Source organism: Lissotriton helveticus, chromosome 10, assembly GCF_964261635.1.
Source record: "Lissotriton helveticus chromosome 10, aLisHel1.1, whole genome shotgun sequence".
Lineage (NCBI taxonomy): Eukaryota > Metazoa > Chordata > Amphibia > Caudata > Salamandridae > Lissotriton > Lissotriton helveticus.
The window spans coordinates 1012446767-1012461453 of record NC_136071.1 but is presented as its reverse complement, the minus strand read 5'-3'; the positions used below and the strand labels follow the sequence as shown (position 1 = coordinate 1012461453).

At 46.1% G+C, this 14687-nt stretch overlaps 1 protein-coding gene across 11 annotated transcripts in view; it reads left to right on the top strand.

The window, feature by feature from the left end:
* UMAD1 (UBAP1-MVB12-associated (UMA) domain containing 1) overlaps nucleotides 1-14687 on the top strand; it is a 181339-nt gene that overhangs the window by 87135 nt on the left and 79517 nt on the right. For 9 of the 11 annotated variants that reach the window (XM_078663704.1, XM_078663702.1, XM_078663698.1 and 6 more), the window contains one exon: nucleotides 9072-9175. In XM_078663704.1, the coding sequence (XP_078519830.1) occupies nucleotides 9094-9175 (82 nt within the window). In that variant the 5' untranslated portion in view covers nucleotides 9072-9093. Of the gene's footprint in view, nucleotides 1-5914; nucleotides 6043-9071; nucleotides 9176-14687 lie in introns of those variants that run through there. The other 2 variants (XM_078663708.1, XM_078663701.1) reach the window with 2 other exon arrangements.

Genomic DNA, 14687 nt, shown 5'->3' with positions numbered 1-14687 from the left:
AGCAAGGGACTCACGTCTGAGCATACCCCTGCCACACTCAGGGCGAACAAAGCGATACAAAAGGGGATGATGGACGGAGCGTTTGAGCAAATCAAACACTCACCCCAGTCAACTGATCTGGGTTTAATCCATCACCATTCTTTAGCCCACTCAGCCACCCCGGTTCAGACATGGCCATATGCAAATCAGTCTGACCCTGTGCCTCATGGGAACAGTCCAGCCTGAACTGCCAAGCCATGTCTTCCCTGGACCGGAAACAAGCATCCTGGGACCAGTTTCGGATTCATAATCCTCACCAGCCAGGCTATCTTGAATCCAGTGGCAAAGTGAGCAAGGGACTCACGTCTGAGCATACCCTGCCACACTCGGGGCGAACAAAGCGATATAAAAGGGGATGATGGACGGAGCGTTTGAGCAAATCAAACACTCACCCCCAGTCAACTGATCTGGGTTTAATCCATCACCATTCTTTAGCCTACTCAGCCACCCCAGTTCAGACATGACCATATGCAAATCAGTCTGACCCTGTGCCTCATGGGAACAGTCCAGCCTGAACTGCCAAGCCATGTCTTCCCTGGACCGGAAACAAGCATCCTGGGACCAGTTTCGGATTCATAATCCTCATCAGCCAGGCTATCTTCAATCCAGTGGCCAAGTGAGCAAGGGACTCACGTCTGAGCATTCCCTGCCACACTCAGGGCGAACAAAGCGATACAAAAGGGGATGATGGACGGAGCGTTTGAGCAAATCAAACACTCACCCCCAGTCAACTGATCTGGGTTTAATCCATCACCATTCTTTAGCCCACTCAGCCACCCTAGTTCAGACATGGCCATATGCAAATCAGTCTGACCCTGTGCCTCATGGGAACAGTCCAGCCCGAACTAACAAGCCATGTCTTCCCTGGACCGGAAACAAGCATCCTGGGACCGGTTTCGGATTCATAATCCTCATCAGCCAGGCTATCTTGAATCCAGTGGCCAAGTGAGCAAGGGACTCACGTCTGAGCATACCCTGCCACACTCAGGGCGAACAAAGCGATACAAAAGGGGATGATGGATGGAGCGTTTGAACAAATCAAACACTCATCACCAGTCAACTGATCTGGGTTTAATCCATTACCATTCTTTAGCCCACTCAGCCACCCCAGTTCAGACATGGCCATATGCAAATCAGTCTGACCCTGTGCCTCATGGGAACAGTCCAGCACGAACTGCCAAGCCTTGTCTTCCCTGGACCGGAAACAAGCATCCTGGGACAGGTTTCGGATTCATAATCCTCATCAGCCAGGCTATCTTGAATCCAGTGGCCAAGTGAGCAAGGGACTCACGTCTGAGCACACCCTGCCACACTCAGGGCGAACAAAGCGATACAAAAGTGGATGATGGACGGAGCGTTTGAGCAAATCAAACACTCATCCCCAGTCAACTGATCTGGGTTTAATCCATCACCATTCATTAGCCCACTCAGCCACCCCAGTTCAGACATGGCCATATGCAAATCAGTCTGACCCTGTGCCTCATGGGAACAGTCCAGCCCGAACTGCCAAGCCATGTCTTCCCTGGACCGGAAACAAGCATCCTGGGACTGGTTTCAGATTCATAATCCTCATCAGCCAGGCTATCTTGAATCCAGTGGCCAAGTGAGCAAGGGACTCACGTCTGAGCATACCCTGCCACACTCATGGCGAACAAAGCGATACAAAAGGGGATGATGGACGGAGCGTTTGAGCAAATCAAACACTCACCCCCAGTCAACTGATCTGGGTTTAATCCATCACCATTCTTTAGCCCACTCAGCCACCCCAGTTCAGACATGGCCATATGCAAATCAGTCTGACCCTGTGCCTCATGGGAACAGTCCAGCCCGAACTGCCAAGCCATGTCTTCCCTGGACCGGAAACAAGCATCCTGGGACAGGTTTCGGATTCATAATCCTCATCAGCCAGGCTATCTTGAATCCAGTGGCCAAGTGAGCAAGGGACTCGCGTCTGAGCATACCCTGCCACACTCAGGGCGAACAAAGCGATACAAAATGGGATGATGGATGGAGCGTTTGAACAAATCAAACACTCACCACCAGTCAACTGATCTGGGTTTAATCCATCACCATTCTTTAGCCCACTCAGCCACCCCAGTTCAGACATGACCATATGCAAATCAGTCTGACCCTGTGCCTCATTGGAACAGTCCAGCCCGAACTGCCAAGCCATGTCTTCCCTGGACCGGAAACAAGCATCCTGGGACCGGTTTCGGATTCATAATCCTCATCAGACAGGCTATCTTGAATCCAGTGGCCAAGTGAGCAAGGAACTCACGTCTGAGCATACCATGCCACACTCAGGGCGAACAAAGCGATACAAAAGGGGATGATGGACGGAGCGTTTGAGCAAATCAAACACTCACCCCCAGTCAACTGATCTGGGTTTAATCCATCACCATTCTTTAGCCCACTCGGCCACCCCAGTTCAGACATGGCCATATGCAAATCAGTCTGACCCTGTGCCTCATGGGAACAGTCCAGCCCGAACTGCCAAGCCATGTCTTCCCTGGACCGGAAACAAGCATCCTAGGACCGGTTTCGGATTCATAATCCTCATCAGCCAGGCTATCTTGAATCCAGTAGCCAAGTGAGCAAGGGACTCATGTCTGAGCATACCCTGCCACACTCAGGGTGAACAAAGCGATACAAAAGTGGATGATGGACGGAGCGTTTGAGCAAATCAAACACTCACCGCCAATCAACTGATCTGGGTTTAATCCATCACCATTCTTTAGCCCACTCAGCCACCCCAGTTCAGACATGGCATATGCAAATCAGTCTGACCCTGTGCCTCATGGGAACAGTCCAGCCCGAACTGCCAAGCCATGTCTTCCCTAGACCGGAAACAAGCATCCTGAGACCGGTTTCGGATTCATAATCCTCATCAGCCAGGCTATCTTGAATCCAGTGGCCAAGTGAGCAAGGGACTCACGTCTGAGCATACCCTGCTACACTCAGGGCGAACAAAGCGATACAAAAGGGGATGATGGACGGAGCGTTTGAGCAAATCAAACACTCACCCCCAGTCAACTAATCTGGGTTTAATCCATCACCATTCTTTAGCCCACTCAGCCACCCCAGTTCAGACATGGCCATATGCAGAGAGGCATGAAATGCCTGCTGTAGGTGCGTGCGATAAATGCACCATATATCGCGGGGTCTGGAGGTTGGGGGTTGAAGCATGACATATATCTCAGTTTGCAGACTACAGTAATCTAAACTACACATCCAGTCAGCTTTCCGAGGCCTAGTTTTTGCCCCCAAATTAACTGCTACCTCTCTTTTAGCCAGCAATAGAGCCATCGCCCCAAATCGCCCATATAGAGTTTGACGTGATTGGGCAGGCACAGCAGGCCCAGCCTCGGGGAGAGCATCAGGGGTGCATTATTTCTGCTATTGCCTGGAACACTTTCGTCCAGTATGGTAAAATGTGAGAACACGACCAGGCCATATGAGCGAAGTCCGCATCCAGTGCGTTGCATTTCAGGCAATTGGAGGTCTTGGAGTGTTCAAATTTGGCAAGTTGCCAGGGGTTATGTAGACTTGATGAATACATTTAAAATGAAGGAGTTTGTGTCTGTGATTAGGGGATATTTTGTGGGTTTGGTCAAGGTAATACGCCCATTCCTTATCTGTGAAGGGTTGCCCCAGATCTTCCTCCCAGTGCCGACGGGTCCCTCTGTCACGTACCTTCTTGAGCGACATACAGGCGTCATATAGTTTAGTGAATCAATGTGCACTGGTATTGTCCATGATGAGCAGAGTGAGCGTGGTGAATTCCGCATATGAGGCAGGAAAGGTGGTGAAAGCAGTTCACAGGGTCCCCTGCAGCCTGGCCACTATGAAATTATCCATATAAGTCATTCCTGGCAACTGAGCTAAGTCCGATAGCCTGCGTGCCTGTCCATCAGGGAAGAGGGGACCAAAAGTGTCTAACCCTAACTTAGTGAGTGTAAATTGGACCCCTTTTTCAATGGTAAGGGGAAGGAAGGGATTGTCCGATAGGGGAATGGCTGACGAGTAAAGAGAGCCTGACCCAAGCATAAGATTTAGCCTCCGCCAAGTCCAGCATGTGGTAGATAAAGGTTGATTATCCTGTGGATTAAGAGATACAACCTTAGGAAGTAGGGACGCAAGAGGTGTCGGGCCGCGAGCTCTTTGTCGGGTTTCGTGTAGGGTATCCGAACATCTGGGTGGTACCAGTGATTTGCGTACTGAGCTTCCGCCTCTAAAAAATAGAGTTGGGGATCAGGGACCGCAAACCCACCTCAGGTGTATGGCAACGTCAGAGTATCCCATGCAACCCTTGGCTGTCGACCAGCCCATATCAGTCAAATGAGGAGGCCACGCAACTGGGCGAATAATACATTGGTGAGAGGAATATGTATGGTGCAGAATAGGGAACCGGGGCAGCACTTTCATCCTAATAAGCGCTTTACGGCCAGCCATCGAGAGGGGCAGTTGTATCCATCTTTAAACCTGCAATGTGAGTCGCTCAACTCAGACCCATAATTCAGCAGTATAACCTGATCTTTTTCCCTATTATGGTGTACTCCTAGGTATTTAGTGGTTTCCTTAGCTACCTGCAATGGGTATTCTGTCACATCTGCCAAGGCCGCCTCAGTAATGGGAAAGAGGACCGATTTTTCCCCCTATTGATCTTGGGGCCAGACATGGTGCTAAATCGGCCAATTTCCTCCACCAGACTTGGTAAATAATGTTATGAATGTATATTGAAAGGGCTAATTCTAATAAATATAAATTGTGCCTGCATTAACTATGTTTAAACGTATTGGTATGCTTAGAGGATAATTGCGATAGGGTGGAGGAGTAGTGCTAACCTGTCTCCTCTTAATGTTCCATTATGCCTGTCTCCTCGTGGTAGACAAAATATGCCTTGTATTTCAACAACTTTTAAGGGAACAAAAGGTCCTCAGCATAAGAAATTAATAAAACAGTATTTTATATAGACCACAGTAGGCTACTATATATTTCTGTCCCTTGTCCAGCCGGACAGGGAATTTAATAATCAAGTGAATTTTTAATGAAAAAGGTACATTTCAGCAACAAAGCATTATAATACAGTAGGGCACAGTCCTGTACCGTACAAGGGAAAAGGAAGTGAGAAAGTAGTAAAGTGAAAGAATTTCAGGCAAACTGGGTGAGCTGACAGGACACTGTTTAGAATCAAGATTACCAGTATGTCCTGGAGTAACACATACATACAATAATATTAATAAATAAAGTGTATGTCTACTCAAAGGAGTCGACGTTTCGATCCCGCGCTCGAATTATAAAGGGATCATCTTCAGGACTTAAACGATTAATTTGCCTGATTCAAGGAATTTTTAACGCCTGTTGGGAAGAAAACAGGGAAGAAGAAAGAGAAATACACAAATATAAGTAAATTTTACATAGGATGTAGGAGGACATCAGCTTAACCGTTTAATAGCAACATTCTGAACCACAGTGATGAGGTGTTGCCTGCTGGCGTGGACAATAAAAACAATCATAAAAATTACATTTAGTGTACAGTGCACTGATGGTCAGGGTGACTACCTGGCTGCTTTGTGAGGGTGGTGAGGGAGCCAGTGTGCACATGCTTAGAGATGGGGCAGGAAGGAGGGGGTAGTGTGCCGTCGGGGTGTGCCGGACACCTAGGTGCTTCAAGCAATTGGTGCACGGAGCATGAGTGGACTTGGCGTCTGGGGAAATGTCTGCCATGGTTCTCGGCTTTTAGCATCCGGTTAAGCACAGCCCACACCGGCACTCGGACATCTCCCAACTCCTCGGTAAGTTTCACCGTCAATGACTCCCTAGGTGTAAAGTCTCCTGTACCTTGTCCTAACCCTTGTTCGATTCCCTCCCCCAGCGGATCCGTCAGTGAACTGACTGCGACCCAACGACGGCATCACTGCCTACGTTACCCTCACCCAGCCAGCAATACCACGCTGCAATAGATGGATCACCGAACGGCGGTTGAAACCGAATAAACCCACGGTAATTGTCCGCGTGACAGCACTGCTTGTCTCAAAAGCGCTCCCGATTTGGCATTAACCCCTTCCTCCTCCCCACAGTGTCCTACAACTTGCGCTTCAAGCCCTAGCAATGGACGCTCCACTGGAGCTTAAACACCTGCCCTTCATCCACTAAACACTGTGCCTGCCGGGTCATCGAACAGCGGATGAAACCTAAATAATTACACGGTAATTTTCACGCGCCAATGGAACCCGCCTCCACTCCCCCCCGCTTTTTCTCCAAAAGCGCTCCCACATTGGTTCTAACTCCCATCTCCTCCCCACAGTGGCCCCCCAACTGTGCATATAGATTTGGTATTGGACGCTTCCACAAAGCTTCAAGAGCTTACCTTAAGGCTCCCATCCAGCTAAGCCTTTGGTATGTTCCTTCCTACAAACCACCCTCACTAGCAGAACCATGCACTCGGCCTTGTCTCTACAGGTTTTGCGCGATTATCCTTTTCGCCCTCAGTAGAGTTAAACTTCTGGCAATACGCGTTAAATTCCCCAGACGCCAAGTCCACTCATGCTCTGTGCACCAATTGCTTGAAGCACCTAGGTGTCCGGCACACCCCGACGGCACACTACCCCCTCCTTCCTGCCCCATCTCTAAGCATGTGCACACTGGCTCCCTCACCACCCTCACAGAGCAGCCAGGTAGTCACCCTGACCATCAGTGCACTGTATACTAAATGTACTTTTTATGATTGTTTTTATTGTCCACGCCAGCAGGCAACACCTCATCACTGCAGTTCCGAATGTTGCTATTAAACGGTTAAGCTGATGTCCTCCTACATCCTATGTAAAATGTACTTATATTTGTGTATTTCTCTTTCTTCTTCCCTGTTTTCTTCCCAAAGGCGTTAAAAATTCCTTGAATCAGGCAAATTAATCGTTTAAGTCCTGAAGATGATCCCTTTATAATTTGAGCGCGGGATCGAAACGTCGACTCCTTTGAGTAGACATACACTTTATTTATTAATATTATTGTATGTATGTGTTACTCCAGGACATACTGGTAATCTTGATTCTAAACAGTGTCCTGTCAGCTCACCCAGTTTGCCTGATATTCTTTCACTTTACTACTTTCTCACTTTCTTTTCCCTTGTACGGTACAGGACTGTGCCCTACTGTATTATAATGCTTTGTTGCTGAAATGTACCTTTTTCATTAACAATTCACGTGATTATTAAATTCCCTGTCCGCTGGACAAGGGACAGAAATATATAGTAGCCTACTGTGGTCTATATAAAATACTGTTTTATTAATTTCTTATGCTGAGGACCTTTTGTTCCCTTAAAAGCACATGATACCCATGGTCCACAGCTATCCTTTGGGTTCCCCTTGTCTTTTCAAATACATTGTACAAAATGGCAATGTGCCTTGTTGAAATACAATTTGAGCCAAGTTATGGGTGGTTTTCTGTTTATCCCTGTGCTCTTTTTGGGTCTGGCATAAAGACAGTACTTTTACCAGCCTATGTAAATATAAAAAATGCATATGCATACATATACATCTACAAAGGGAGGCCTTGAGTTATCCCTCCTAATCCATTGGTCTGTTCTGTTGTCATTCACATTTTGATTCCGCCTGCCACAGCACTTAACAAGGGTCAATGGGTCGGTCAATATCAGCCATTGGTTTCTTGCATTGTGAGTGGTAACCTTTTGCCGTACCGCATGCACACATTTACCGTAAAGTAAGAGCACTTCATTGCTACGGCTGGAGGGCCAATACTTTACTTTGTCAATACTATTTTTTTTTCTTTCTTTTCTTTATTCTATTCCTCTTTATAGTAACTGTTATGTATTTAAACTATGTCTTCGAGTTACAGTTGCTCAAAGCCAATGGTACCTTTTATTTGAACCAATAAGGATATTATCTTTCTGATATCCATTGGAACTAAAAAGGACTTCTATGCCTATTTTAAATAAAACTGCCTTCTAAGAAGCAGCTACATTGTCCTATTAAAATTGCATGCAGTCGTTATTTTTCTAATACAATATCTTACAAGCAAGCATATTTTTGTTTTTGTCTCATCAGTAAAATATAATTATTGCACCAGCTTGGTTGTATGACGGTACAACCAAGGGAAATACTCTGCATGCGCTTTGCACACATTTTTTACCCTGCATTTTTTTAGAACGCATATGCTTTTACAACATATGCCTTTACCACGCATTGTTTATATATATATATATATATATATATATATATATATATATATATATATATATATATATATATATATTGCGCTCCAAATTCTTCCCCACTTGCAAAAGAATTATCCACACTCGCGGGGCTAATTTCCAAAGGTTGTTTTATTTCACAACAACATATATATCTGTGCTGCACCCCTTCACCTCCGAGACGGCGAGAAAGAATGCTCAAACTCCTCTTATGTGTGCCATAAGACTTTTATTTTCCTCTCATCTTTGTCATGATGCGTTCCAACTGGTAAAACGACGATATATATATATATATATATATATATATATATATATATACACACACACACACACACAATGTATTTGTCGGGGGAGACGCCCCCCCCCCGAACTTACCTTAAAGGTGTGATAAAGACATACGTTGTGAAAGCTTATATCAAAGATATTAGTGTGTTTTTCATCCATTCAATGGGTAAGTGAATTCTACTGAGTTTTACATGGACTAAAATTATTAAATGAAGCTCATAAAGTTAGATCCTTATTGTTAGCCAGCCGTGTCTCCAATTATACATTATTTCAGATCTATTTATTAAGTGCTTCGGTGGAGTTGGGATATTAACCCCTACCGCGCTACAGCGTTTTCCCGCTGTGCGCTGAAAAAAAAATGGCTTGTTTGTGACAAAGCCAGCTCGTCATCCGTGCAGCGCAGGTAACGCTGATGACGAGCTGGCTTCGTCATCAGCGCCGAAGGGGTTAATCAATCTCATGAAGGACTCTGCTGAACACATGCTTTTGTCTCTTCAGTTGAGAATGACACTGCCATTTCTAATTGAACACGTTTTAGGTAATTGGAGTGTAAAGGAAACATGTTCCGAATTTTTCGAAGTAATCAAGAAGCTCGGAAGATTTCGCCCCCAGAAAAGGAAGCTGATGGGTTCGTTCTTCTGGGTAAACACTCTATACATTGCTATGAAATAATATTTACTTTTTTGTAATATTGTCACTGTCTAATTTGCAAATTCTGCTATTTGATTGGATCCGTTTTTATTGTCCTAATTTGAAGAGAGAATGATTTAGTATCTTTGTGTAGCATCAAAGGTCCATTGAACGTTAGCGTTGAGTAGCTCTTCAGATTATTTGGCAATAGTTTATTTATTTTTATTTTTCAAGATTTATATTGCGTGAATGAGTTTTTCAGCGTATTTTATGGATGTAAACATTGTAGTTGTCTTTTATGGCAACATTTCCCATAGAGTGATGTCCATATTATGCAGAAAAGGAGGTTGAGCTCCAAATGTAGTTCAGAACCTACATGATGTCTAAGTGATGAAGCCTTCTTTGTCCATGAGATTCGCCACCTTATGCCCCAAATTGTGGAACACCTTACCTCTGGAAGTTAGAGCGTGCACAGATCTCATGAGATTCTGTAAACTACTAAAAACGTGGCTATTCAAGCAGCATACTATTAGCACCTCAGTTTATCACTTTTTGATCAGCACCAAGAAACCAATCGGGTGTGCGTGCGCTCTACAAATAAAGATTAACATAACCTAACATAACATGACATGAGTAGGACATTGGAAAACAGTAGTAAGTATCATCAGTTGGTTGAGCAGGAAGTCATCTTATGCAGTGCATGCAAATTAGTACAACCTTTAACTCGCACCACAACCCTCATATTTGCAGTCTGGTAGGCTGAGTAAAAATGGCGATTGAAAATCCTTTAAATATGAATTTGAAGGCCTAGTGAATGCTATTAGCAAATATATCACTTAATTTAATGCAGAGATATTGGTGACTTCCTACATATAACATCTATACCTAGTACTACTAAATTTGGATTCTCAGTTCGCAGAGAGTAAGTTAATCAATTTGGTCTAATTTTAGTCGAGGGGGTGAGGTGCCGGCTCTGGCAACTGTATAGTATTTAACATTTAAAAATATAATCTGCAAGTTTATCCACAAGTCTTGAGCAGTTTCACTCGTGCCCTATCTGCTGCAATGTGTAATAATTGATTATATTCTGGAACAATGTAGTTGAATGTGTATACCTTGGTTATGACTAATTACGACACTACTTTTCAGAGGTAGATAAACACATGATGCGTATAGAGAATCGTAGCTGATAGATTGGCATTGGTTGAGAGCTTTAAGGTATACAATGAATTATAAACCTTACAGGGCCCCATTATTCTTTTCCGTATTGCGGCCGGGGAAGGGTTGGTGAACAGGTTTGTGCATTATGTTTGGAAATGTTTAAACCGTTACCACTTTGGCTGCTAGGAGGCCACTCAATTTAACATCATTGTCATGACTTAATATTTTACAACCCTGCCCACTCCTTCATGATTACTGGAGATATACAAGTGGCACCGATGGTCTGTTGTTACTCTAGCCCTACATATGGTCTACGGCCTCTCTCATCACTGATGTACACAGAGGTCTTCCAAGTGCCCGACTATTTCTCAAACCAGAGCCTGTTTTGGCACAAATGTAAGACACTAAAGAACTGCCTGAATACCAGCAAAAGAGTACAGTAGGTCTAGACCCAGGTGTTGATGTTATGATTAGCAGATATTAAGTCTTGTAAGATATAATTGGGAACAGAGGATTCAGTGAGTATAATCCTCATGGCTGAAACGTGCAGTAATCATCAGATTGAACATTTGAATCCAGCAGGACTGACAAATCCTTCCCCAAAAAATTAATTGGGTACCATGAAATTGGGTAATAGTAACATCTGTTATTTACAGTGCTTATTTAGACTGGGCAGTGTAGAATAAAGCACTATGTAAGTATCATTACTACTACAATTTTTTATGGGCTTCCTTGACCAAGGAGAGCAAGGATGCCCTCTAAAATCAGAGTTAGACTGAAAACTCTTGAAAATACCACTAGAAGTAACTTGTAGCATCCTATTTAAGGGAAAGTTGTCAAGCTGATACATTTTCCACCCTAATATGAATAAAACATAGCCATGCAAAAAACAGAGTCAAATGGCTGGCCAAACCAGGTACTTCTAGACCATAGTAAAGGTCCTCTCCTTAAAACATTTCCCCCTTGTGGAACTGTCATTACAGTTATGGGAGAACCTTGGATCGAGATTCTGAGTTCAGTTGAAAAGCCAGCATATTGAATATTTCCCACCTTCCCATTTTGCAGGAAAAACCTCGTGAAATGTGAAGAAGAAAACATGAGGGAAAGGGGTGTTCAAACATACATTTCTGTGTAATTACCACACCCTACGGTACAAGTACGGTAGGTACTAGTAATTACTTGGTGCAAGATATGTAACCCAATAATTGCCTTAATTGGAATGAGGGGCTAAGCGAGAGATCACCCGCTTCTAGTCCAATAATCAGATTTTCTCAAAATGTGTAGTTGCAAAAATAATTCTTCTTTTCAACTTTAAAATGTTGCCCCAAAGCATTGAGTCAGTTGTGAATTATAACAGATTTTACTGTTCGCACCATTGTTGGAGTGAGATCAAGTGAACCATATTATTACTATTTCTTTATTTTATTGAGCAGTTTAAAAAGAAAGAAAAATATTTGGCTGCTATATGAAGTGTATCACTGTTTCATTATCAGGTGTAATTGTAATTTGTATGTCTGGTGAAACAGTGCACTTTAGGCCACGCCCTTCAAACTATAGGCCTGCTTTCGTCAGCCCTCTTCCTCCATTGGGTAGCTTTGTTGTCAATCAAATGTACGAGTGTGACCTTTACCTCAAAATAGCCTCCTCTCTGGCTCCCCAAGCACATCCACAACCCGCCTCCTTTCTCATCGTGCTGCTGGGTCGCTGCTAATTAATGATTGGTGTTTTCTGTATAATCAGTTCTGTAACTATCATATCAATATCAAATCTCTTCTCAGTAAGCCTTATTTCTGGTAGGCAGGGCATGTACACGTTACGATATTGTAATATGCTTCGCGTGCCATCTTATTTGTTTTCTCGAAAGTTATCCATCTGGCTGGTGCTCTTGAAATGGTTGCTGTTGGACACTGACTGACAGAAGTGGTCGAAGTGGGAGGGATCTGCAGGGCACGGCGTGCCCCTACTTCTTTGATTCCAAGGATTCCGTTCCCCTACTTTTTCATTTTGAAAATGTGTCCCAGGACGGAAGAAATCACCTTCGCCTATAAATAAAACTCTGTGTTCGTGATGGGCGGGGCGGCAGAGAAGTGGCCGGATTCAGTCTTTTCCTTCTTGCCAAGGGAAGACAAAGACAGTGTCCTCTTCTGTGTGGTGGGGTGGACTCTGGAACACTTGAGTGCTGCTTGGCAAGGGCAGGCCTAGTGCGGGGGCAGGAGCGCGCAAGCGAAAGTAATCAGACCACCACTGTACTCTCGTTGGAAGTGACGTGCCACGAGCGGCCGCCTTCCTTTTATTAATTCCCCGCAGGCCGCGCCTGCGGATGTAGGGGTGCATGAACGGCCGCCACTAGACCACCAACTATTACATCCCTATCCAACTCAGTTCTTTTGTTGTCATTTGTTTTTAACATATTTAAAACAATTCGTATACATTATTCAGTCCAAACGCATGACAGGGTACTTGCGTGATTCTCAGCTGGCGAGCCCCAGGTCTTCAGCAAGCATAGTCTCTCAACCTTTGACTCGGATGGGGGTTTGGCCTCAGGCCGTATCTTCGGGTGCCTGTACGCTCTCCCAACCCGCTCCGGCCAGAGTCAGCCCGTCCTCCAGGCACCTCAGTAGCCATGGGACTTTGGTGGTCGCTGGCAGTCTCTGGGCATTGTTCTGGTGGGACTTCCTTAAACCACAAGATGTTTCTGGACACTTGCTCAGCTCCTCTCCGCGCCGTTATCATGGAGCCATGGTTGGCAGTGACGTTCCAGGTGCCCGGCTCATATTTTGTTTAGAATTTTCCTCCCTGTCGTCGGCTCCGCATCTTGGTTATGCCCTGGTTTTCTCCGTGGGCTAGTTGGACAGGCCGGTTTTTGAGGCTCTGCGGGATGACTAGCCGGGGTCCTCTCAGCAGGATGCCATCGCTGGTGGCACTCAGTTCATGATGGACTCGCCACATTTTCGTTAGGCTTTCTCTATCTTCCGGGGTCCACGAGTTGGACTGGCAGAGGTAGTTTGTCCACGAGCCTTCCTGCATGGCCCTTAAAAAGGGCCTTCTTCAAAGACCGCCTAGACAACAACGCGCACAACAGCAAAGAGCTCTTCAACATCGAGAAGGAACTCTCCAACCCCAACTCCAACACCAACGACGCCCCACCCTCGCAAGACCTGTGCGACTCGCTGGCCACCTTCTTCCACCGCAAGATCACAGACATCCATGACAGTTTCAACGCCACGACCGCCCCGACAACCACTGAGACCTCCACCGCCACGACTCCCATCCGCACCAACCGCCTGCTCTACTGGACCAACATCTACGACGATGACACCATCAAGATCATGAACACCATCTACTCCGGATCTCCGTCAGGTCCATGCCCACACCACATCTTCAACAAAGCCAGTACATCCATCGCACCCCATCTCTGGAAAGTCATCAACACCTCCTTCGAGACAGCAACCTTCCCGGAGAGCTGGAAGCACGCCGAGAACAACGCCTTACTCAAGAAACCCAAGGCTGACCCCAAGGACCTCAAGAACTTCAGGCCCATCTCCCTGCTCCCGTTCCCTGCAAATGTCATCGAGAAGAGCGTCAACGAACAACTGACCTGCTACCTCGAGGAGAACAACATCCTGGACCCTTCCCAGTCCGGATTTTGCAGCAACCACAGCACCGAGACATCAAGTCCCTGCTGGACAACGGAGAAACGGCGGCCCTCATCCTCCTGGACCTGTCAGCTGCCTTCGACACGGTCTGTCACCACACACTATGAACACGCCTCCACAACACTTGGATCCGAGACCAGGCCCTGGACTGGACCACCTCCTTCCTCTCCGGCAGAACACAGAGCGTCTGCCTTCCCCCCTTCCGCTCCGAAGCCACCAAGATCATCTGCGGTGTATCCCAGGGTTCATCCCTCAGCCCAACTCTGTTTAACATCTACATGGCCCGCTCGCCCAAGTCGCCCGTCGGCACGACCTCAACATCCTCTCGTACGCCGATGACACCCAGCTGATACTCTCCCTCACCAAGGACCCCCACACCGCCAAAACCAACCTTCACGAAGGAGGGAAGGCCATTGCTAAATGGATGAGGAACAGCCGTCTGAAGCTGAACTCGGACAAGACGGAGGTCCTCATCCTCGGACGACTCCTGGTGGCCGACTGCACTGGGAACCGCTCCAACACCCACCGACCACGCACGCACCCTAGGGGTCATCCTCGACTCCACCCTCTCCATGACTAAACACGTCAATGCCGTCTCCTCCTCCTCCGCAGCTCCGTAGGATCTACAAGTGGATCCCCACTGAAACGAGAAGACAAGTCTCCCAGGCCCTTGTCAGCAGCAGGTTGGACTATGGAAACGCCCTCTA